A 23,875-nucleotide genomic window follows, 5' to 3' on the forward strand; every position below is an offset into this window, starting at 1 on the left:
GAGAACAATAACATTTATATTCTTGATATGACCTCAGCAACACCCCTCTGCCAGCTTCTCCTCCAGTCACAACAGGCTTTATGTATCACATGCTGGATATTGTACTGTATTCGTTAATGAGCTGCACATGCAGGCGTGTGTTTGTGTCGCATAGAGAAGGAGAAAACATTTTATTTTAGATATCTATTGTTCCCTTAATTTGAATTATTTATTAATCTTCTACCCATATGCAGGGGATTCTAAGTTGAATTAACACTGTTCAGTTGAACTAATTGTATAACCATGATGCTCAAACTTACCATTATAGACACTGGTTGAAAGAAAATAATGAATTTGTTCAAGATCCCCCCACAGATTATTAAAAATTAAAGTACAGCCACCCCAGCAAATGACTGCAGAAAGTCCTTTATACAGAAAGTGTTGCCATAGTACCAGCAGCCCTGTATAGTCCGGACCGTACTGAAGGGCATCACAGTTAAGCTAACAGGTCAGCCAGGGTTAACAACATCAGCGTCATGTTTTCTCTGCCATTCCTAGAGTGGATCTTTCATGTTGATTGAATAATTGACCAGGATATTCAGCGAATTGTTAGGCTATTTCATTAGAAATAGGGAAATATATCAAATAATGCACATTATGTCTAACTACAACTACCAACCAGCCATAGTGTAGTTGTCAATTGGTGTGGAGCTTTGAGACACTGTTCAGAGAATAAGATTACACACTTGCTAATTATGGCTTAGCGATAAAGAAAAATCTGTAAATCAGTCTAAACACTAATGTCAATGATTTGTCGCCAACAAACTTTACAAAATAATGCAACACTCTCAAGGACCTAATCAGGAGTTTGCCTACTGGAGTGTTTTTACTACCCACTAGCTGCAGTTATCATGGTATACTAAAGAGAGCTGCAATGGGCACAATACTGTCAGCATCATCTAGGGTTACGTAGCTACTAAACAGCATTTTAATTACTGGCTGCATCATGGACAGGGGCATCACAGACACTGTACTATCATATTATGGTTCCAAGAATCCGTGTGTGTGTGTGTGTTTCTGTGCGTCACCGAATTAACTAGCCAACATCTTAATAACTGGCTGCATCACGGGCATTGGACTAGTCCTATATCATTTTAATTCAGATGATGGATGTTCTGAAGGGGTTGCAAAAACAGTACCATCACTCCCCGAAAGTATGGAAAGAGCTGAAAGATCTGGCAGGTGTGCTCTTTTGATGGTCACAAGAAGTCACAAATGTTACGTAAATAACAAAATACAAACCAACAAATATATAATTTTCTTATGTTCTGTTTTTAACTTAAGAACAAATCAAAGCAATAAAAATGCGCCCCTTTTTACACACACACACACACACACACACACACACACACACACACACACACACACACATAAATATATATATATCTATATATATATATATGTTCATTTATTTAGTTATTTACAAATCCAAAATATACAACAACAAACACAGGTAATATATGTTTGTAATTTTGGATTTGTAAATGAATAAATAAATGAATTGTAAATTAAATGATCAAATGATACACAAATAACAAACTTCACACTATTATACAGTATATCCACATAAATGTTTTTTTTTTTTCATTCAATTATGAATCGTTGTCAGGAAAGGATGAAGAGGAGGAAATAAATGGAAGCATGCAGATAAATGTTCATGATACAAAGTATCTGGCTTGTGGTAACTTGTAAAGTAGATGTGCAGGAAAGTGTGCAGAAACTAACAAGTTTTAGCTTGTTCAAAAGAACCTCTTTTCAACACTCATGTGCACTGTTTACAGCAGCCTTCAGACAAGGATTTGCAGTTTGATATCCTTAATCTGATTGATATGGTTAGACAGTATTTGAAATCAAATATATCCCACCTCATGAATATAAGTCGTTGATTATGTCTGAGATAAGAACTGCATGATATAAAGAAATAATATCAAGAAAGGGTATAGCTCTGTGGTTAGAGCACTAGTCTGCATATCAACATTTTGCAGTTTCTAATCTCCCCTGCACTGTGTATAGTTTTGGATTAAAGCTTGTAATAAATGCATGAATTGTTATTATTATAAAGAATTGGCCCTAGACTCAGATAGTGGTGAATGCACTACCATGACAGATTGAGTGGTTTATTAACATTTGATTTAAATAGCTCGTCCGGTGAAAGTTCTTTCAGTTTGTTTACTGGGTATAAAATCAGGAACTTGCTTAGCCTACACTATATGTCACAGGTCATCTGACAGATGTAAATGAGAATCTCCTTCATAGATAAAAAATGTCCTGAAGGTGTGTTGACATAAGAATATTTTAAATATTATCACTTCAACTGACACAGTGGCCAGACACACCAGATCAACTAACAAACACATTCATGTAAGATGAGTTTCTGGTGAATATTTTCAAGGTGACAATGAGAATAATACATTTCTTGAACCAGGGGTAAAACAGAGCATAGATAATTGGGTTCAAAGTAGAGTTAAAGTAGCCTAACCAAAGGAACACATCAACCAGTCTACCCTATGTGATGACATTAGAGTAAGGCTCTATGGTTTCATTAAGAAAGCAGGGCATCCAGCATAAGATAAATGCACCCACCACTATGCCCAGTGTTTTGGCTGCTTTGCGCTCTGAGCGCTTTGACACAGCTCCCTTTCCCTCTCCATCCTTAAGCTCCCTTCCCATTCCATGGCTGGTGTCGTCTATCCTCCTGGCATGCTCCTTAGCTACCTGGAAGATCCCAGTATACAAACCCACCATGATGCATACGGGGAAGAAGAAAGTGACCATTGTGTCCAGAGCTGACAACAGACAGTTGTTTGGAATCATGCAGCCACCCAAACAGTTATTAGACTCAAGATAGTCGTCGACTCCACCCATGTAAGCCTTAGAGTAGAGGACTCCATAGGTGTACAGTGCTGGCATTACCCAGTTGACTGAGATCATGATCCAGGCCACAGGCATGGTGATGTGGGTTGAGTAGAGCATAGGGTTGCAGATCGCCTCGTGGCGATCGATGGCGATGGAGACCAGGTGGTAGATGGAGACGGAGGTAAAAAACATGTAGAAGCTGAAGTGGAGGAGACAGAAAGTGTTGCCATAGTACCAGCATCCCTTATCACTCCTCATCATGCTAAATGGCATCACAATTATCCCTACCAACAGGTCAGCCAGGGCTAGAGACATCACCATCATGTTAGTTGGACTGTGGAGCTGCTTGAAGTGGGCGATGGAGATGATGACCACAGAGTTACCCAGGATGGTGACCAAGATGCCCACCAGGAACACCAGGTAGAGAGTTACCTGAGCCCCAGAACTGAACCCTGACCTGGGGCAGGACAGGTTAGAGGCTGGGTAGCACCACTGGTCCTCAGGGCGGTCCATGGCCAGAGACACAGTATCTGGAAACTAAAGGATTTAAATTATTTGATACATGCACATAAATGCACATATATTGAAACTTTGCAGAATAAAACATACACCATTCCTTGTACCACTGGTCCTCAGGGCAGTCCATAAACAATTAATCTATGAAGAAAATAACAATTTAAAATATGCATTCTACTAGTCCATACTATCACACAAAAACAACAAAGGGACAAACACTTACCCTGCACACTCACTCACACACAAAGACAAGATTATAGATCAAACCAATCCATGTAATTTAAGATTATTCAAGAGTCGAGAGAACAATAGCATTTATATTCTTGATTTTCCTGGAGATACACCCCTTTACTGGATTCCCCTCCAGTCACAACAGACCACATGCATCACCTGCTGCACTGCTGCATGCTATACCCACGTTATTGATGAGTTGCATATATGTGCGTGTTTGTAAGTGTATGTGTGTATTTCTCTAGAGAAGGCTTTACAAGCAACAAGTTAGGCCGGCTTTACTTGAAACATTCTGCGTTGGTATGGTTTATGCTGGTCTTGGTACTGGAAAGTTTTGGGTAATTTTTGATTGCATTGGATATCCAAACTGGCATTTCTTTTGATAATTTTAGTTTCTTTGCGGTTATTAGAATGACCCAACTTTCTTCAATGCCTTATTCTATTGCTAACCTTAGATCCTGCTGACATGAAATCTGAATTCTTGATAAAAAAAATAAAAAAAAGAATGTGCCTTCTTATAGGCAGGGCAGAAAAATATGTAACAGCTAATGTGGCCCTTATAAGAAGTACACCTGTTATCATATAGGTAATCTGATTGAGGTTAGTAAACAGGCCACAAAGAGTGTTTGTTGAATATATTCAAGGTGATAATGATATGAAGACAATTCCTGAACCAACGTTTTGCATAGCTGATAGGGTTTAAAGTGGAGTTACATGTAGAGTAGGCTAACCACTATAGCTCTTATACTACTATAGCTCACAGTTTTCCAGTTGTGGTAAAACTAGTGCAAGACAATGACACCATTGTCCTTTTGATGCTCAACAAGGGTCAACTTAACCCAACTGAGTTTTTCTTTCCATATCTTTGCAAAATTTTAAATGATCATTCATTGACCACAGAGTTGCCCAGGATTTTTACCCCCCACCTCCTTCCTGCACATCACAACTTTAAAGTTTGTGCACTGCACTGCATAAACTTTGCACATTTGCACTTATTATAACCACCTTGCAACAGTCTACCCTCACTGTTTTGTTACATTGGTCAGTGAGTATTGTGTATATTATATATATATATTTATTTATTATTATCTTATCTTTTATCGTTATTATTGTTGGCTTCTGTCTATTTGATTATTAAAAACTACACTGTTGTAGGTTGCTCTGCGGCACAAAGCTAATCATTGTACTTGTATACTTGTGTATCCTGTACATAGGACAATAAACTTGAATTTAATTGAAAAAAGGATGGTTACCATGATACCCCCCAGAAACACCAAGTAGAACACTGCTGTATGAATTCCATTATTACAACGAGAGACATAAGCTTTACACAAATTTAATGGAATAGTTTATTTATTTATCTTTTAAGTAGTTCACTTTTAATTGCAGTAGCACAGCAGGGAAACAGTTTCGAATGAGTTTTACAGAATATTTGTAGCAAATAAAATCCATAGTATCCATACTTGGACCACAGTACATGTGCAAAGAGAGAACTGGAAACCTGTATCACAACTCCCTCTGATGAATAAACAACAAAGAACCACAGAGGTTTGACAGGAAATGTATGATGTTGTTTGGGGTTGTAGGCTGAGAGGGAAAATATGGAACAGCTTATGCAACACAATCACTAAACGGCACATCTGTTTAATCTTAATTGTTAAGTTGACACACCGGCAACAATAATGACATGTCAAGTAACAAACACATTCATATCAGATGAGTGTCTGGTGAATATCTCCATGGTGACAATGGCATTAACACATTTTCTGAACCAGGGGTAGAACATAGCATAGATAATAGGGTTTAAAGTGGAGTTAAAGTAGCCTAACCACACAAACACCTCAAATAAAATAGTAGGTGTACTAAAGTTAATGTAAGGGTCTATGGTGGTGTTTACAAAGAACGGCATCCAGCAGAATATAAAAATTCCCATCACTATACCTAGTGTCTTGGCTGCTTTGCGCTCTGAGCGCTTCGACACTGCCCCCCTCTTCTCTCCCTCGTTAAGTTTCCTCACCCCTCCATGGCTGCCGTCCTCTATCCTCCTGGCATGCTCCTTAGCTACCTGGAAAATCTCAGCATATAAACCCATCATGATAGACACAGGAAAGAAAAAAGATATGAGGGTGTCTAATGCACCCCACATATGGTTGAACAATAAGTAACAACCACCCAGACATTTAATAGATTCCAGATAGTCCTCTAGTCCAGCCACATTAGCCTTGGAGTAAAGTAGGCCATAAGAGTACAGACCTGCTATTACCCAGCTGGCTGAGATCATGATCCAGGCCACAGGCATGGTTATGTGGGCTGAGTAGAGCATAGGGTTGCAGACTGCTTCATGGCGATCAATAGCGATGGAAACAAGGTGAAAGATAGAGACAATGGTGAGGAACATGTCAAAGCTGGAGTGGAGGAGACAGAAATCATCACCATAGTACCAGCATCCCTCGACACTCCGGACCATGCTGAAGGGCATCACAATTGCCCCTACCAACAGGTCAGCCAGAGCTAGAGACATCACCATCATGTTGGTTGGACTGTGGAGCTGCTTGAAGTGGACGATGGAGATGATGACCACAGAGTTACCCAGGATGGTGACCAAGATGCCCACCAGGAACACCAGGTAGAGAGTTACCTGAGCCCCAGAACTGAACACCGATCTAGGACAGGACAAGTTAAAGGCTGGGTAGCACCACTGGTCTTCAGGACTTGCCATAAAAAACAAAATCTGTGAAGAAAATAACATTGTGAAATATGCACACATCTGCACTGTATGTCTCTGAAACCTTGGCCAAACAAGTATAGTCCACATACTACTAGTCTATGCCAGCATACAGCATAAACCTGATAATAGCATAAATTACCAAAACTACAAAGGGACAATCACATAGCCATCACACTCACATGACAAAGACAAGATTATATTATTGTATATCAATCCAATCCATAAAATGAAATAAGAATGATAGAGTCAAGATGACAATGACATTTATATTCTTGATATTCCTGGAGTCACTCCCCTCTGCTGGTTTCCCCTCCAGTCACAGCACAGCACATGCATGACGCTGCAAGATCCACTTTATTGATGAGTTGCTTATGCCTGTGTATGTGCATGATTGTCTGTGTGTGTGTGTTTGTGTGTGTGTTGCTCAAAATAAGGCCTAACACACAACAAAGGAGCTAGACTGGCTTTACTCCAAAGAGATTCAGTGGGTATGGTGTATTGGATTATTTTCTCCAATTCATTAGTACCCCCCCCCCCCCCCATATTCAAATCTGGTCAAAATGTCCAGAAAAATTGAATCTGGTCAAAAAATAGAAATGTGCTACGCTAACAGGCAACCATGCACACATAGCCATACCATAGCTACGGCCTTGTGGCCAGGTGAGACAATCCAAAAGAAAATGATAGGACATACTATTCCTGCCCTTCCTGTTTTCAGTATAGATGCACTTAGCTATGAAAAGGGCTTAACGCCTACATCATGGTAGTCTACAAAGCATTGTTTGTTGAGTTAGGTTACCACAAAGACTGTGGCTTGAGATACCGCAAAGACTGCGGCTTGTGTGTTTTGGATTCCCGCAAAGACTGTGGCTTGTATTTTGTTGAGTTACATTTTTATTTATATTGGGAAACCACAAAGACTGTGGCTCGAGATACTGCAGAGACTGTGGCTCGAGTTACCGTAAAGACTGTGGCTTGTTTTGGGAAACCACAAAGACTGTGGCTCGATATACCGCAAATACTGCGGATATTGTGTTTTGGATTCCCGCAAAGACTGCGGCTTGTATTTGTATTTATTTAAATTGTCATTATTACTTTTATCACTTGTATTATTTATTTTATGTAAAGCACCTTGAGCTGCAATTTGTGTATGAAATGCGCTATTTAAATAGTCATATTAATATTATTATTATTATTAATGTAGGTACTTAAATGTCAGCTAATATTAGAGAATATATTATAGTAGAGAGGGAAATTTTTGAAAAAAAGATAAAAAGTTAACACCAATATTTAGTGGCAAAATACATTGTTATGTCTACAAAATTATTTTAGAGTTTAGTTGACTTGCAAAGTTAGGCTAACTTGCAAATAATGAGGATATGATGTCGATGCTAGTTAGTTTGCTAGCTGTAGGCCATATAACATTTCACTGGGTCTTGCAGTGCTGCTTGATTTACTGAAATGATTATAAAATGTTAAGTTCTACTTGCCATTTGCTGTCTTTGATCTTGGGATGAAGCCACTTTTTGTTTTTTGCTAATGCAGAATTCTGCGGAACTTCTCTACTGACATGCTGGGGTACAAACATTGTCCAGTCCGGTGTGGTGAGCCCACCATGTGCAACATCTACAAGGCGCTCGCCAGCCAATACAACACCTTAGGTTTCATCCTGCCGTACACTAAAGGAGCCAAGATGCTGGTGAGATGCCTGTGGGACAAGCACAGAGGATGGGATGACACCAAGCTGCCTCCTGACCTTGTCAAAGAGTGGAGAGACTGGGAAGAAGAGCTGCACTTCGTCCCTCAAGTGAGCCTCACTTGTCCATACCTACCTAAGGACATTGCTGCCTCAGGGAGAGAAAAGGAGCTGCATATATTTTGTGACGCATCTGAGCAGGCCTATGGGGCGGTGGCGTATCTTAGAATGGTGGACAATGACGGTACCACGCACCTTGCCTTCGTGTTGGCCCGATTCAGGGTAGCTCCAAGACGTTTGCACTCAATGCCCCGGCTGGAGCTGTGTGGTGCACTCACAGGAGCCCAGCTCTCCAAACTCCTTAGTGATGAGCTCACTCTGGAGATTACGAAGACAGTCATCTGGACCAACTCTACAACAGTGCTGCGATCGGAATCTTGCCATTTCAAGGTCTTCGTTGGCACTCGCGTAGCTGAGATTCAAAAACGGACACATCGACTATTTTGTATTGTGAGCTTGTAGTGAGACATCAAAAGTATGGTTTGGAGTCTGTTAGCGTAAACAATTAAACTTATATTTCAAAAATAAAAGGATTTAGCCTGTTTTCCTGTTCTAAAATGGCCGCAGGGCAGTTACACAACAGTAAACAAAAGCTGCAAGAGAACAGTAGCTGTCATGTGCCAGTGGAGGAGCTGTCACGTACTACTGGCAGCGGTGGTACGTAGCACTAGCAACCATACAGTAGGCTAACTGTCATGTACCACTGGCAGCAGTGGTACGTACCACTAGCAACAGCTGTAATGTGTCAGTGGAGACGCTGATACTTACCACTCGCTCCACTGGCAAGCTCCACTAGCCACTGGCACGTACCAGTAGATGCACTGGCACGTACCACTAGCTACTGTCACGTGCCAGTGGAGGCACTGACATGTGCCACTCACTCCACTGGCACGTAGCACTAGCTACAGCACAGTACAGTTTCGGTTCTAACCACTACTGCATTATTGTGTGTGGTGATAAAATACGAACAACTCCTATACCGTCCAACCCTACCTATACAGTTCTACACATCTACTAACCCTCACCCACAGTTGGACTGCAGAGCTGCTTGAAATGGGTGATGGAGACGATGACCACAGAGTTGCCCATGACAGTGACCAGGATGCCCACCAGGAACACCAGGTAGAGAGTTACCTGAGCCCCAGAATTGAACCCTTGCCTGGGGCAGGATGAGTTAGAGGCTGGGTAGCACCACTGGTCCTCAAGACTGTTCATGGCCACAGATCTGAAAATAATAACAGTGAAACATGCACGTCTTCATAATACATGAATGTCCTTATCTGTGCTTAACTGATCATATCTGGCAGAACCAACTGTCCGGGACATAAAACTATGCAACCTATGCACAACCTATGCAAGTCCAGACCTTGTAACATTATAAACAAGGGGACCATCATGCAAGCAAATATACTCACACAACAGATACAATAAGATTAGCAGGTTGATCCAATCCATGTGATAAAAATGAAAAAATTGAGGAAACTATTGCACTTATATTGTTGATATTCCTGTAAGGTACATGTCTCACCTGCCTTCCCCTCCAGTCAACAGCCCATATGAATCACATGCTGCTCACTGTATCTTTTCATTAATTAGTTGCATATGTGTGTGTTTGCTGTTGTTTGTGTGTATGTCAGATTGTGTCTGTGTGTGTTTGTGAGTGTGTTTGTTTCTAGATTCAGAGCAAGCCTAACAAGCAGCAACAGATTAGGCAGATTCAAGTCTCAATATGACTGTGTTTTTTGTTACGGTAACTCCTGTTTGTCAATTTGTTGTGTTTTGGTAGCATTGGATAACTCACTTTTGGATTTAAAGTTAAGGCTTGTAGAACTGTCTGAACTGTTGAGATGGATTTACAAGCCAATAGGTCAGCTACTCCTGTTTTCTGAAGTGTAATGGTGCTGCAGTACTTCTCTATTAAGAGGGCCTCACATTACAATTCTTCTGCATAAAGGCAGAGATAATTTAACGATCTGATTTGTATGTTATATATCACCAACAATGTTGGAATTTATACTACGTACATTCAATGTTACTTTACAATGGTGCTCTACATTCGAATTCATTTTAAAGTTTTTACCAAATTCCAGCAAAGACAGAAAAAGTTACTTTTATTTTTTTTCCTTTTTACATAACTGAATAACAAAAATATTCGCAGCATACACACACATACAAACAAACAAATAGATTTTTACATAAGATATATTGTAAAATATGTTGCACCTCTGTTAAAACATTTTTTTTGCTTGAATTAGAAAACCATTTCTGCATATTTAGTTTGTTTTAAATTATTGATTTGTACAGTTTGACCATAGTGTAAAACAGTTTTCAGATAAGAACTTACAAAGCTCTTCATTTGAGAGTAAAATATGTGCTGACCGGAAAATACTTAGAAATGTTCCCCACCCCATCAAACTCTGATTACCCGTAAAAAAAAAAAAAAAAAAACGAACTTCAATATTACCGCGAATCGTAAATACATTTTTTTTCACATTTGATTGCCATAGCTCAGCAGGTAAATTATCTTTACAGGGAATTAAACCCATAGTATCCATATTTAGCCTACAGTACATGTGCAAAGAGAAGGCTGGAACACTGTATCCCAGCTCCCTCTGTTACCTAATTTTTTTATTGATCCTTCTAAGTTACTCTGAGAACTAGCTGATAATTAAACAACAACGGACCACAGAGGTTTGACAGGAAATGTATTATGGTGTAAACACTCACTAAACAGCACATATGTTTCACTTGATTGATAAGCTGATACTCTCACAACAATAATAACATGTCAAGTGGCAAACAAATTCATATCACATGAATGTCTGGTGAATATTTTCATGGTGACAATGGCATTCACGCATTTCCTGAACCAGGGGTAGAACATAGCATAGATAATAGGGTTTAAAGTGGAGTTAAAGTAGCCTAACCACACAAACACCTCAAACAAAATAGCAGGTGTACTAAAGTTAGTGTAAGGATCTATGATGGAGTTCACAAAGAACGGCATCCAGCAAGATATAAAAATTCCCACCACTATACCTAGTGTCTTGGCTGCTTTGCGCTCTGAGCGCTTCGACACTGCCCCCCTCTTCTCTCCCTCGTTAAGTTTCCTCACCCCTCCATGGCTGCTATCCTCTATCCTCCTGGCATGCTCTTTAGCTACCTGGAAAATCTCAGCATATAAACCCATCATGATAAACACAGGAAAGAAAAAAGCTATCAGTGTGTCTAATGCACCCCACAGAGAGTTAAACAGTAAGATACAACCACCCAGACATTGAATAGTTTCTAGATAGTCCTCTAGTCCAGCCACATTAGCCTTGGAGTAAAGTAGGCCATAAGAGTACAGAGCTGCTATTACCCAGCTGGCTGAGATCATGACCCAGGCCACAGGCATAGTGATGCGGGATGAGTAGATCATCGGGTTGCAGACCGCTTCATGGCGATCGATGGCGATGGAGACCAGGTGGAAGATGGAGACGGAGGTGAGAAACATGTCAAAGCTGGAGTGCAGGAGACAGAAAGAGTCACCATAGTACCAGCAGCCCTGTACAGTCCTCATCATGCTGAAGGGCATCACAGTTAAACCTAGTAACAGGTCAGCCAGGGCTAGAGACATCACCATCATGTTAGTTGGACTGTGGAGCTGCTTGAAATGGGCGATGGAGATGATGACCACAGAGTTACCCAGGATGGTGACCAGGATGCCCACCAGGAACACCAGGTAGAGAGTTACCTGAGCCCCAGAACTGAACCCTGACCTGGGGCAGGACAAGTTAGAGGCTGGGTAGCACCACTGGTCTTCAGGACTTGCCATGACTAAAAATATCAACTACATTAACAACAAAACATATTTCTAAACTATGCAGAAATGTAAATATTGCATTATTGACTATTTCTAGTTGTTTTTCAATCTGCTCAATATACACTTTAAAACAAAAGCCATACAATACACTCACATGAGACAGGAAGATACGTTCATGGATCTGATACATTGAAGAGAAAATGAGTCAAGAGTGAAGACAAACGATTACATTTATGTACTTGATATTCCTTGAGTTACACCCCTCTGCTGTGTTACCCTCCAGTCACAACAGCTCAGAGAAATGGCATGCTTAATCTGTTAATGCATATGCATGCGTGTGCATGCAGTAATAGGGAGGAGCATTAGTGTTGGACACCTGTTTTTTTTCAGAGGCATTTTATTCTTAGCAAAACATACAGTTATTTACATATAAATTAATAATGGGGTTCATCTAGGAAGGAGTAGGGTGGTCAAGTGGTTGTTGTTTAAACATTACCTAAGCAAGGGCATTAACAAAAATATTTTTCACCTGATGCCACTTTAAATTGACACCTTTTGAAACTCAATTTTCCATATTTCAGTTGTGACTTTTTGTCTGTGGGGGGCGACATTTCACTCCTTACAGGCAAATGTATTCATTTGTCAGATACTTTCATCCAAAGCAACATGAACCTAACCTTTGAACGTTGGACCTCTTGATTTGCAGGCAACTGTTCTACAACTAAACTATACCTATTCATAAACATCCCAGGTGAATATGAGGTCCTACACGGGACTGGTGGAGTGGTCCAGGAAACTGATCCATTTATCTGAGTTAATTGCTGTCCAATAATCAATAGTGCTTGTGCCGTAAGAAAGAAAGTTATTTGGTATTCTGTGTGATGCTTGCACACTCATGAATGCGGATAAATGTCTCTTCTTTTTTTACATTTACTTTAACAAAAATCAACTTCAATCTTTAAATCTTGATAACCTCTGTTGTTACTTTTAATGAAAAAGACAGAGTTGATTTACCTCATCGGAGTGCTAAGATGTGATGGACAACAGTGTTGGAGGTTTGGTTCATCCCTTTGTATTGATCATACAATATATACAAACAGACATGTAAGTAAATGTTTTTGATATACTTGCATTTCGTTTCATACACTGGGTTGGGATACATGAGAGGAAATATGTCTCATTATTAGGAATGAGATGATCAAGAAGAGGGATACGATCAATCCTGATCAAATTCACTCCAAGACCAATTTGGTGTTTGATGATTCTGGCTTAAATATCGAACCAAAAACAATCATCTTAAAAGCTCTCCTGAACCAACTGTAAAAGAAGGCATACACTATAGGATTGAGAGAAGAGTTTGAATAGCCAATGATCGTTGTGCCCATAAGAAGAGGGGGGCTAGAGTCTCCAAGAAGAGGACTGAAGACATTGCAAAGAAAAAAAGGAGTCCAGCAACATAAAAATACTCCCATAACGATAGCCAGGGTTCTGAAGGCCTTTCTCTCTGACTTGCTGGCCACAGCTCCAGACTTCTGGTTCTGGAAGGTGGTGCTCTGGATGCTGCGAGCCTGTCTCTGGGCCACCAGGAAGATCTTGAGGTAAATGCAGAGCATGATGAGTGCAGGTAGGTAGAAGGAGAGAGAGGAGGAGACTGCGCTAGAGGTTGCTGTCTGGTATAACACACAGCCTCCCTCACAGAGCACATGCTCATAGTAGAACTCCTCTTCACCCAGCATGTTTAGATGCAGGAATATTATCCCAAAACCCACAAAAACGGACACTCCCCAGATAACCAATATCATAATTAGAGCTGTCTGAACAGTGATGGTCCTCGTGTAGCGTAGAGGATGACACACTGCGTAGTAGCGGTCAATAGAGATGAAACTTAGGTTGATGATGGATGCGGTGACCAAAGTGATGTCAATGCTGGAGTGGATCTTACAGAAGAGGTGCCCCAGGTACCAGCAGTTCTCTATGGTGTACACCATGCTGAAAGGGAGGACTAGAACCCCTAACAGCAGGTCAGCCACAGCCAGGGACAGGATGAGGAAGTTTGTTGGGGTGTGAAGCTGCAGGGTGAGACAACTGTGTCAGATACAGTACAACAACATAATTGAGAAGCAGAGTGATTAGGACATTACCTTAATGTTTGAAGTTCACCAAAATCTGATATTTATTTTATTTTTTCATTTAGTGCTTCAAATAAACGGAAACTCAATAAATACGGACACAGTTAATACTGACACAGTAATATCAATATCAGAACACAGCAGAGCAAATCAAACACAACACCATTTTCACCAAACCCCCGCCCCACAAAACCACATTTCAGATACTTGCTACTGACAAGTTAGATCAAACATGTTAAGTTTGATTTTGTCCAAAAATATTCCTACTGTGAACTGCAAAAATTGTTTAAGTCTATCAAAAGTTTTAATTTTCAAAAACTTATATTTTATTTAGTATATATATTTATCGTTGAACACATTGAAAGTTTTGTTCACATAATCCAACGTATTACTTTAAACACCGGGATTCAGAGTGTACACTTGATTAGATTCACAAGGTTATATTTAAATTTTCCTTAAATGGCCTATTAAGGTCTATGCGTCTTATGGTGAGCTTAATTTGATTCACCATCACAAAAGTCTTCAACAGTCAATAATGTTCCATAAATCAAACATAACTGTGTACCTGTTTAAAGTGGATGATGGAGACGATAACCAGCATGTTTCCAGCCACGGTGAGCACAACTATGGAGCTGACAAGGAGGTAGAGGATCCCTCTGAAACATGGGGAGAAAACAAGGTCTCTGACACAGGACCCATTGAGATGCTCATAACACAGAAGAATGGAGTCCACCATGTCAGAGTTGTTGATACCACGACCTGGCTCCATGCTGCTGGAACCTGCAGAGTAGAAAGGAAGAAAGGGTGGAAAGATTAGAGTTTATAACTTATTGTGAACAGACAGTATGGTATAACACTGATCGCTGAGAGAGATTGTTGTAAAGTACAAGAACAAAACTGTTTAAACATTGAGGTGGTGGTGGGTGTGTGCATGAATACCTGATGCCTTGGTCTGCTGTCACCATCTGAACAGACTGGAGATGAGGTTCATCCTTATGACAATCTTTGATGATTGTAATGATGCTGATGTCATCATCTAGAATTACAATAATGACTGCAAATTATACCGTTGCATAATCAGATATGGAAAACTGCCAAAGCAATGTTAACACACAACATATACACACACTAACTTGAAAACAATGTGTGTGAGGGAAACAACCCTAAATATTGTGTGGCAGGAGACTGTTTACATTGGCATCTTATATTTGTATTTTATTTATTTAACATTTATTTAACCAAGAAGGTACCATTGAGATTGAGACTACAGAAGAACACAGAATGAGACAAGTTATTATAAAATAAAAGTTAAGAGTCAGTTATGTAAGCTGGTTTTCAGGACCTTTACAAAGTATTCAGATCCCTTCAGTTTTTCCAGATTTGGTTGTGGTATAGTAGACTTAATTCCTTGCCATCAGTCTACACACAATACATCCATTGCAATTAGGGTTAGACTACTCCATGGTAGATAGCTAAATCTGAAGAACAAGCTAGGGGTCTAGCTAACTAGATAGCTGATAACTCAACTGAGCTGGCTTGCAACTGTTGTGTGTTAATGACATTGGGATTCTAATGTTCTGAGAAGAAAACAGAAGAGGATGGAAGACTGTTGTGCAGGTGTTTTGTGGGTCCAGCTCAGACCTGCTCAGTGATTTAGAACATCTCAAACAGGGGCTTTTCTACTCCGGCATGAATAACCGATGAGCTGGATAATAGTTTTTCCGGTGTTGGGAGAAAAGTCATGATTGGCTTTTGAAACCTTCATGTGTAGCCTATGCAATCCCCTGAGAACAAGTTTTGCATTTATACATATTTTTAGGGCTGTCAAAGTTAACGCGTTAACGCAATCTCATTTTAACGCGCAAAAGAGTTAATTCAATTTTCGACCTATAATCCATGTTGAACATGCACAAACTACAATCAAATCGGAGGTTTTTCAACGACAATCAGGCGAAAGAGACAAATTTAGCCGTTTAGCTCCATAGACTCCCATTCAACATGCACTCGCTCGCGATCACCCCCAGTGGAACTCTGGTGGAACTGCAGCCAAATTCGGTACAATGGGGTTTAATAGGGAGTGGCAAGCTCTGGTAACATTTAAACATGCCTTCAAAATAAGAGCAGCAACGTACCGAGTAACCGAGACAAGCTAAAAGAGTACGTGATAGACGGACGTAACAACCAGAGGGAATCCGGTCATTTTGCAAAATAAAACATTTATTTTTTATTTTTTATAAAACTGAAATAATGTAATTATTTATTATTTCTCTGCGGACCCTTCATTTTCGAATTTTATATTTCAAATCGAATTTTGGTATCTATTTGCTGGGGCATATTTTGAAAATTTAATTTCAAATGTCTTTTTCGTTTTCATTTTAATTAAGTGAAAGAATGAGCAGTCTTAAAGAAGAAAATTAAAATGCAAATAGAATGATTGATTACTCATTTTATTTATGAGTCAAATAATGCAGCCACATTCTTAAAATGAAAAAGCATTTCTGGAAATGCATTTTCATTTCAATTTTGGTCACGATTTGCTTCCATATTCAATCACCTGTAGTCACATGATTTCGACTGCCTACTGTAGCTGAATGATGGAGAGAGGGATTTTACATGGGAAGTTCCATTTTAAAAAGTTTCGAGACGGCTCGGTTGACAAAACTATGGCTGTGTGTACTGATTGTCAGGCTGAGTTTAGTTATCACTGGAGTACTTCCAGTCTCAACTATCACATGCAAGCAAAGCACACAGCTAGCTGCAGCGTTGATAGCAGCGTTAGCGGTAGCAGCAGCAGCGTTCGCTCCGCTAATATTTGGCAGACATGAACACTTACAAAAGAAGCGAGCAGCTGTCTGGGTTCGATAGACACTGTATTGTTCAATATTAAGGTCAATCTGTGGTTGCTTAAGTATATGAAGTATGTTTAAGTGAGATTTTAATATTATGGAACAGGATATCGTAATAGGCTATGAAACAACATAAATGTAGTCTATTTTATATTCCAGAATAAGTCTAATTTTGTGGATGTTTATTATACAGCAGTATATTTTGTGAGTGAATAAAACTCTCACAATTTAAGCTGTATTCCATCTGAACTTGTTATATCTACATTATCATCCAGTTAGGCCTATCTGAAGTTAATTACACCCTTTTAATGTTATTTCCACAAAAAAATCATTTATTGGGGACAATTAACAGATTAAATAGATAATTTAGATAATTTTGTGATTAATAATGCGCATAATGCACGATTATTAATGAATAGATAATAATGCGATTAATTGCGATTAAATATTTTAATCGCTTGACAGCCCTAATATTTTTACATCCAACTAGTCCCAGAAGAAGTATAGCTGGAGAAAACGTTTTGATCAGGAAGGGGCGAGAAGCCACCCCTGACATTGTGTTCAAACTCCATCCAATGATATTCCCATCATTGAAGGCAATCTTATAGGTCACCCTTTACATCCGGGTCAGTACCTGCAGCCGTGAGAGATCATTTAGTGCTCTCTGCAAACGACATAATTTGGCAGTGTTGTCAATTGAGAAAGAGTTGGTTGGAGGTGTGGATGATGATGTAATTTGTCCAACTGAAATCAAGATGCCACATCCTGATCCTTCCTTTCCAGAAGAAAATGTACACGGATGCAAAGATATGACATCAGTAGGCAGAGACACCAACAGATAACAAAGGGGTGGCATGGAGGGGGGAAATACAAAGATAATAGACCAACAATGTTAACCGAAACCATACGAGAGAGAGAGAAACATTTAAAAGATGTCAATACTATTTGAGAACAATTGAATGATCTCATTAACATGCCATTGAAAATTGAAATTATATAAATTATATAATTATATGTTAAAACATGAAATGATACTTTAAAGTGACATCTTTGAAAACACAATATTGGACAAACATTGGTCTCAGTTTTGACTTTTTGTCTGGTGGGGGCGACATTTCACTCTTTCCGTACAACGTCTTCCTTTAGCATACACTTTCATCCCAATTAACAAATGGGGGTACCTAACCTTTGAACCTTGGACCTCTTGAACCTTGGACCTACAACTGAACTATACTTATTCCTAAACTAACAGCCCAGGTGAACTTAAGGTCCTATACGGGACTGGTGGAGTGGTTCAGGAAGCTCCGAATCCAGTTCTTTGAGTTCTTTGCTGTCCCCCATCTGAGTTATAAACCTATCCTGCTGCTGAACTTGCAGAAGTAAAGCTCTAGTAGTGTTTTTTCAGCAGGCTAGCTGTACCACAGTTCAATGGTGGAGAAAATGTGTCTGGCTTTCACAAACCTGCTTCTCTAACTAATCTGATGTGTTCTTGTTCCAATGATAATGATGAATCATCAATGATCGTTTAGTCAGCTATGATGTTTCACCCAATGATGACCTGTCAGCTGTACCTCTGTGTCTAATTGATAATGTATATATATTAAGATGCTAATGACATTGTTACATGCTGTCATGATTTAATTGGTTAAGATTATTTCATGTTCTTGTGATCTGATAGATAATGATATTGTTACATGTTTTCATGATCAGGTTTATAATTATCCTTCAATGTTTTCCTATATTTTAGTGTTGCCATGGTCGGAAGGGTAATGATGTACTGGTTCTTCATCATACTTTCACATACAAGGTTTTATTTAATGAATAGAAACAATGAAGCAATATCATGTTCTACATCCAAATAAAACTCAGCATTTATAGAATTCACAATTCTTCGCACTCCCCCCTCTCTCCTTGCTTCAGTGGAATGTTCTACAGGTGGTCCTTAAAACATTGTTCAGTTTTATACTTTACTTTAAGGTGTTCATGAATCATGAAACAATCAATAATAATAATTAATTATTCATACAATTGTTGCTCTCCATTATATTCACAACACAATGTTTAAAAATGTAATGGCTGTAATGACTGTAATTACTCTGAGAACAACTTAGTGTTTGACGATTGAGTCTGAAATATGGAACCAAAAACAATCATCCTAAACGCCCTCCTGAACCAACTGTAAAAGAAAGCATAAACTATGGGATTGAGAAAGGAGTTTGACCAGCCAATAGTAGCTGTTCCCAAAAGAAGAGGAAGGTTGGCTTTTCCAAGAAAACGATCTAAGACATTGCAGAAGAAAAAAGGAGTCCAGCAACATAAAAATGCTCCCATAACAATAGCCAGGGTTCTGAAGGCCTTTCTCTCTGACTTGCTGGCCACAGCTCCAGAGTTCTGGTTCTGGAAGGTGGTGCTCTGGATGCTGCGAGCCTGTCTCTGGGCCACCAGGAAGATCTTGAGGTAGATGCAGAGCATGATGAGTGCAGGAAGGTAGAAGGAGAGAGAGGAGGAGACGGAGCTAGAGGTGGCTGTCTGGTATAACACACAGCCCCCCTCACAGAGCACATGCTCATGGTAGAACTCCTCTTCACCCAGCATGTTGAGTTCCAGGAAAATCATTCCAAAGCCCACCAGAGCAGACACCCCCCAGCTCACCATCACCATGATTCCAGCTGATTGAACAGTGATGGTTCTTGAGTAGATCAGAGGATGACACACGGCATAGTAGCGGTCAATAGATATGAAACTGAGGCTGACAATGGAGGTTGTGATTGATGTAATTGATACACTGGAGTGGATCTTACAGAAGATCTGACCCAGGTACCAGCAGTTCTCTATGATGTACACCATGCTGAAAGGGATGACTAGAACTCCCAGTAGCAGGTCAGCCGCAGCCAGGGACAGGATGAGGAAGTTAGTGGGGGTGTGGAGCTGATGGAACACACACAGTAGATGAGTGACAATGATGCATAGAAGTATTTGTGTTTCCCTAACGAAGCATGTTAGATCAGAGTATACGTCGAGCAGCGTAGGAGAGAAGGATGAATATTTAGAGACAAAGTAGTATACCATGTTAATTATAAATATTAAACAGTTTCCTTTTTGAAACTGCTCAAAAGGATCAATGTAATAGTTCTCAATAGTCCAATGAGTGATGTAAATGTAATACATACCTGTTTAAAATGGAGGATAGAGACAATAACCAGCATGTTTCCAGTTACGATGAGCAAAACCATAAAGCTGAAGATAATGTAGAGGACACCTTTTGAAGCAGGAAGTAAAACATAGGCTCTGACACAGGACTTGTTGACATGCTCATAACACAGATGAATGGAGTCCACCATGTCAGAGCTGTTGATACCAGGTATTGGCTCCATACTGCTGGAACCTGCAGGGTTACAAAGGAAGAAGGAACCAAACAAACAATAGCATAATTCCAGTTCAAAAATTCACTTAATATATAACATTAATTTCAATCATATTCATCCAAGATGGCGCAGCTGATGGCTGTCTCGGTCTATCGGTGTGCCCTGTTCTGTCCTCCAAATATGTTTATTGTTTGCACCTTCCGGCTACAGTAAATTATGTGTTTGTGTAAACCTTAAATATCGAATAAAACCAAATTCTGATTCTGATATCCTATGTATACACACACAATTTCCTCTCCTCAGCATTCCGTTCATAACAAAAAAGGTTTTCATTTTGCGTTCCTTACTTGTTAGTCATGTATGTGGTGGTGTATCTATGGTTACCTGAAGCCTTGGTGTGCTGCCTCTCTCTGAACTCACTGGAGTTGCGGTTCATCTTTATATACTCACAGACCATGACAATCTTTGATGACTATCATGACTATGTATAAGGATTCTGATGAAATCATAATCTACAGTTACCATAATTAGAACCTTCAACTGTCATCCTATCAGACATGTAGATGTATGCAGAGTTGTCCTCAGTTGGCCATCTGTATTCAGATATAAATGGGATATTGACAGGGTCTTTTCTTCCTGCTTATAATTGTAAAAAAAAACAATTATAACTCTCATTAATAAATCATAAACATTTTACAACTAAAAAAAATGGTGGAGCAGCTCATTGTTAGCTAGCGACAGTGGGAACATGTTACAATGGGCTGGAGGGTAGCCAATAACCATGGAGAACAAAACACTTGCTCGGGACAGTGTCCATGTAGGTTATGTCTGCACAGCTCAGACTGGCAAGGGAAGAGGTTCTGTAGCTATTTAGCTGGTTTTTAGTTTTTTTCACCTCATTTCCGAAAAAAAAGCCTGCCTGTCAATTACTTTACAGAATAATTATTAAAAAAATCAATTAAATGGTTGGGCTGGATAAAAATTTAGAGGTGTCAAGTGCATCAAAATTGTTATGTCAGTTGACAGGACATCTGGTGAATGTCTATGTGGATCAGAAAAGTAGGGTCATCCGACTTAAAGGGTTCTGAGTGCTTGTGATTTATATATATAAATACACAGTATGAAATATAACCAAAATGTTTATGATAATGTGTACTTACATTTAATTCATACATTGGGTTAGGATAAATGACAGGGAAGACATTTCATATTAGGAAAGATATGAACAAGAAAATGGATATAACAATCCTGATCAAATTCACTCCAAGACCAATTTAGTGTTTGATGATCCTGGGTTAAATATTGATCCAAAAACAATCATCTTAAATGCTCTCCTGAACCAACTGTAAAAGAAGGCATACACTATGGGATTGAGAAAAGAGTTTGAATAGCCAATGATTATTGTGCCAGTAAGAAGTGGGGGGCTAGAGTCTCCAATAATATGACTTAAGACATTGCAAAGAAAAAAAGGAGTCCAGCAACATAAAAATACTCCCATAACGATAGCCAGGGTTCTGAAGGCCTTTCTCTCTGACTTGCTGGCCACAGCTCCAGACTTCTGGTTCTGAAAGGTGGTGCTCTGGATGCTACGAGCTTGTCTCTGGGCCACCAGGAAGATTTTGAGGTAGATGCAGAGCATGATGAGTGCAGGAAGGTAGAAGGAGAGAGAGGAGGAGACGGAGCTAGAGGTGGCTGTCTGGTATAGCACACAACCCCCCTCACAGAACAAATGCTCATAGTAGAACTCCTCTTCACCCAGGATGTTTAGATGCAGGAATATTATCCCAAAACCCACAAAAACAGACACTCCCCAGATAACCAATATCATAATTAGAGCTGTCTGAACAGTGATGGTCCTCGTGTAGCGTAGAGGATGACACACTGCGTAGTAGCGGTCAATAGAGATGAAACTTAGGTTGATGATGGATGCGGTGACCAAAGTGATGTCAATGCTGGAGTGGATCTTACAGAAGAGGTGCCCCAGGTACCAGCAGTTCTCTATGGTGTAGATCATGCTGGGAGGGAGGACTACAACCCCCAACAGCAGGTCAGCTACAGCCAGTGACAAGATGAGGAAGTTTGTTGGGGTGTGGAGCTGCTGGGAGAAGCAACTGTGTCAGATACAGTGAAATCACATCATTGAAACGCTGAGTAAACCCAAAGAAGTTAAACGTTGCCTAAAGTTTGAAGTTCATCAAAATCAAAAAAGTGATACATTTGCTAAACTTATCCAGCATGCCAGACAAAAATACAGTTTGCCAGATACCTACTGAGGAATAATGACTCCCATCATAATGCTACATACAATTATATATAATCACAGTAATATAAATATCTGAATACAACAGAGCAGATCAAACAATAGTATTGTCACTTTGCAGCAAAAAAACTAAAATATGCTACAGACAGGTGCAACCGAACTGGAGGCATGTGAATTTGTCCAAAGTTGTTAATTTATAGTGTGACCTGCAAAAATAGTAGTAAATAATCAAAAGCTTCAACTTGGAAATCTTTTGATGGATATTATCAAAATGTTTTGTTCATTTAATATAATTTTTTTACTTTAATCACTGGTGTTTAGAATGTAAACTTTGTTTTGTTCACAAGGTAAAATTTTAACTTTCTCTGAAATTGCCAATTGAGGGATAGGTGGCCTTGATTTGGTTCACCAATATAACAACATCCTACATTGTGACAAAATTTGAACATACCTGTTTAAAGTGGAGGATGGAGACGATAACCAGCATGTTTCCAGCCATGGTGAGCACAACTATGGAGCTGACAAGGAGGTAGAGGATCCCTCTTAAACATGGGGAGAAAACAAGGTCTCTGACACAGGACCCATTGAGATGCTCATAACACAGAAGAATGGAGTCCACCATGTCAGAGCTGGGGACACCAGGACCTGGCTCCAGGCTGCTGGAGTTAACTGGAGAGGAAGACAGGAGGAAAAATAAGACAAGAGTTAACATCTTATTGTGAACATATGTTCTTCAATTATAATAAATAATTACAAGTTATCAAAATATACATATGGTATGACATCTAAAAGATTTTTTTGAAAGATTAGAGTACAGATAAGATAAGAGTACAAAACAGTTTAAACATTGAGGTGGTGGTGGGTGTGTGCATGAATACCTGATGCCTTGGTCTGCTGTCACCATCTGAACAGACTGGAGATGTGGTTCATCCTTATGACAATGATTCTCATGATGCTGATGATGCCATTATCTATAACCAGTAACAGATTTGGCCAATACACTAATGGCTGGTTGCTAGCTAGTTCTTGCAGTTAGATGAGCAAAGTTATTCATTGAATAATGTGTCAGTGAGACACACACACATTCCTGGAATTATAGATAAGGCACAATGCCCATGATGCAGTTGATAAGTAAGATGTCAGTGATATACACAGATTTCTGGAATCATAGATAAATATATTACAGTGCCTGTGATGCAGCCGGTGATGACAGTGTATTTTCAGTGGCTTGGCACCTACATTTCTCAGACCGCAGATCACAATAAAAATGTAAGTACTCAACCTCCACATCATCTAGTCACTTATGTAGATAATATGTCTCAAATATGCTTTTTTAACAAGTCC

General features: G+C 39.6%; 5 protein-coding genes and 1 pseudogene across 5 annotated transcripts; all 6 read right to left on the reverse strand.

The window, feature by feature from the left end:
- Positions 1-2,379: 2,379 nt before the first annotated feature.
- Positions 2,380-3,408, reverse strand: LOC146287045 (trace amine-associated receptor 13c-like; annotated as a pseudogene).
- A 1,924-nt stretch (positions 3,409-5,332) lies between these two features.
- On the reverse strand, positions 5,333-6,364 carry LOC146287046 (trace amine-associated receptor 13c-like). Its single transcript, XM_084700265.1, has one exon. The coding sequence runs from the start codon at positions 6,359-6,361 to the stop codon at positions 5,333-5,335; it is 1,029 nt and encodes a 342-aa protein (XP_084556391.1). The 5' UTR covers positions 6,362-6,364.
- Positions 6,365-10,914: 4,550 nt separating this feature from the next.
- On the reverse strand, positions 10,915-11,943 carry LOC146287047 (trace amine-associated receptor 13c-like). Its single transcript, XM_084700266.1, has one exon. It carries the CDS (start codon positions 11,941-11,943, stop codon positions 10,915-10,917), a length of 1,029 nt encoding a protein of 342 aa, XP_084556392.1.
- Positions 11,944-12,555: 612 nt separating this feature from the next.
- On the reverse strand, positions 12,556-16,055 carry LOC146287048 (trace amine-associated receptor 1-like). The gene is made up of 4 exons (XM_084700559.1): positions 15,702-16,055; positions 15,000-15,096; positions 14,626-14,840; positions 12,556-14,000 (listed from the first exon to the last, which is right to left on the reverse strand). Exons 3-4 carry the CDS (start codon positions 14,827-14,829, stop codon positions 13,164-13,166), a joined length of 1,041 nt encoding a protein of 346 aa, XP_084556685.1. The 5' UTR covers positions 14,830-14,840; positions 15,000-15,096; positions 15,702-16,055; the 3' UTR covers positions 12,556-13,163.
- Positions 16,056-18,997: 2,942 nt separating this feature from the next.
- Positions 18,998-20,280, reverse strand: LOC146287049 (trace amine-associated receptor 1-like). Its single transcript, XM_084700561.1, has 2 exons — positions 20,077-20,280; positions 18,998-19,834 (listed from the first exon to the last, which is right to left on the reverse strand). The coding sequence occupies exons 1-2, from the start codon at positions 20,278-20,280 to the stop codon at positions 18,998-19,000; spliced, it is 1,041 nt and encodes a 346-aa protein (XP_084556687.1).
- A 1,249-nt stretch (positions 20,281-21,529) lies between these two features.
- Positions 21,530-23,461, reverse strand: LOC146287050 (trace amine-associated receptor 1-like). Its single transcript, XM_084700267.1, has 3 exons — positions 23,446-23,461; positions 22,983-23,200; positions 21,530-22,366 (listed from the first exon to the last, which is right to left on the reverse strand). Exons 1-3 carry the CDS (start codon positions 23,459-23,461, stop codon positions 21,530-21,532), a joined length of 1,071 nt encoding a protein of 356 aa, XP_084556393.1.
- Positions 23,462-23,875: the final 414 nt, after the last annotated feature.

The sequence above is a fragment of the Hypomesus nipponensis genome, chromosome 6 (genome assembly GCF_054491055.1).
Source record: "Hypomesus nipponensis isolate SF chromosome 6, ASM5449105v1, whole genome shotgun sequence".
Lineage (NCBI taxonomy): Eukaryota > Metazoa > Chordata > Actinopteri > Osmeriformes > Osmeridae > Hypomesus > Hypomesus nipponensis.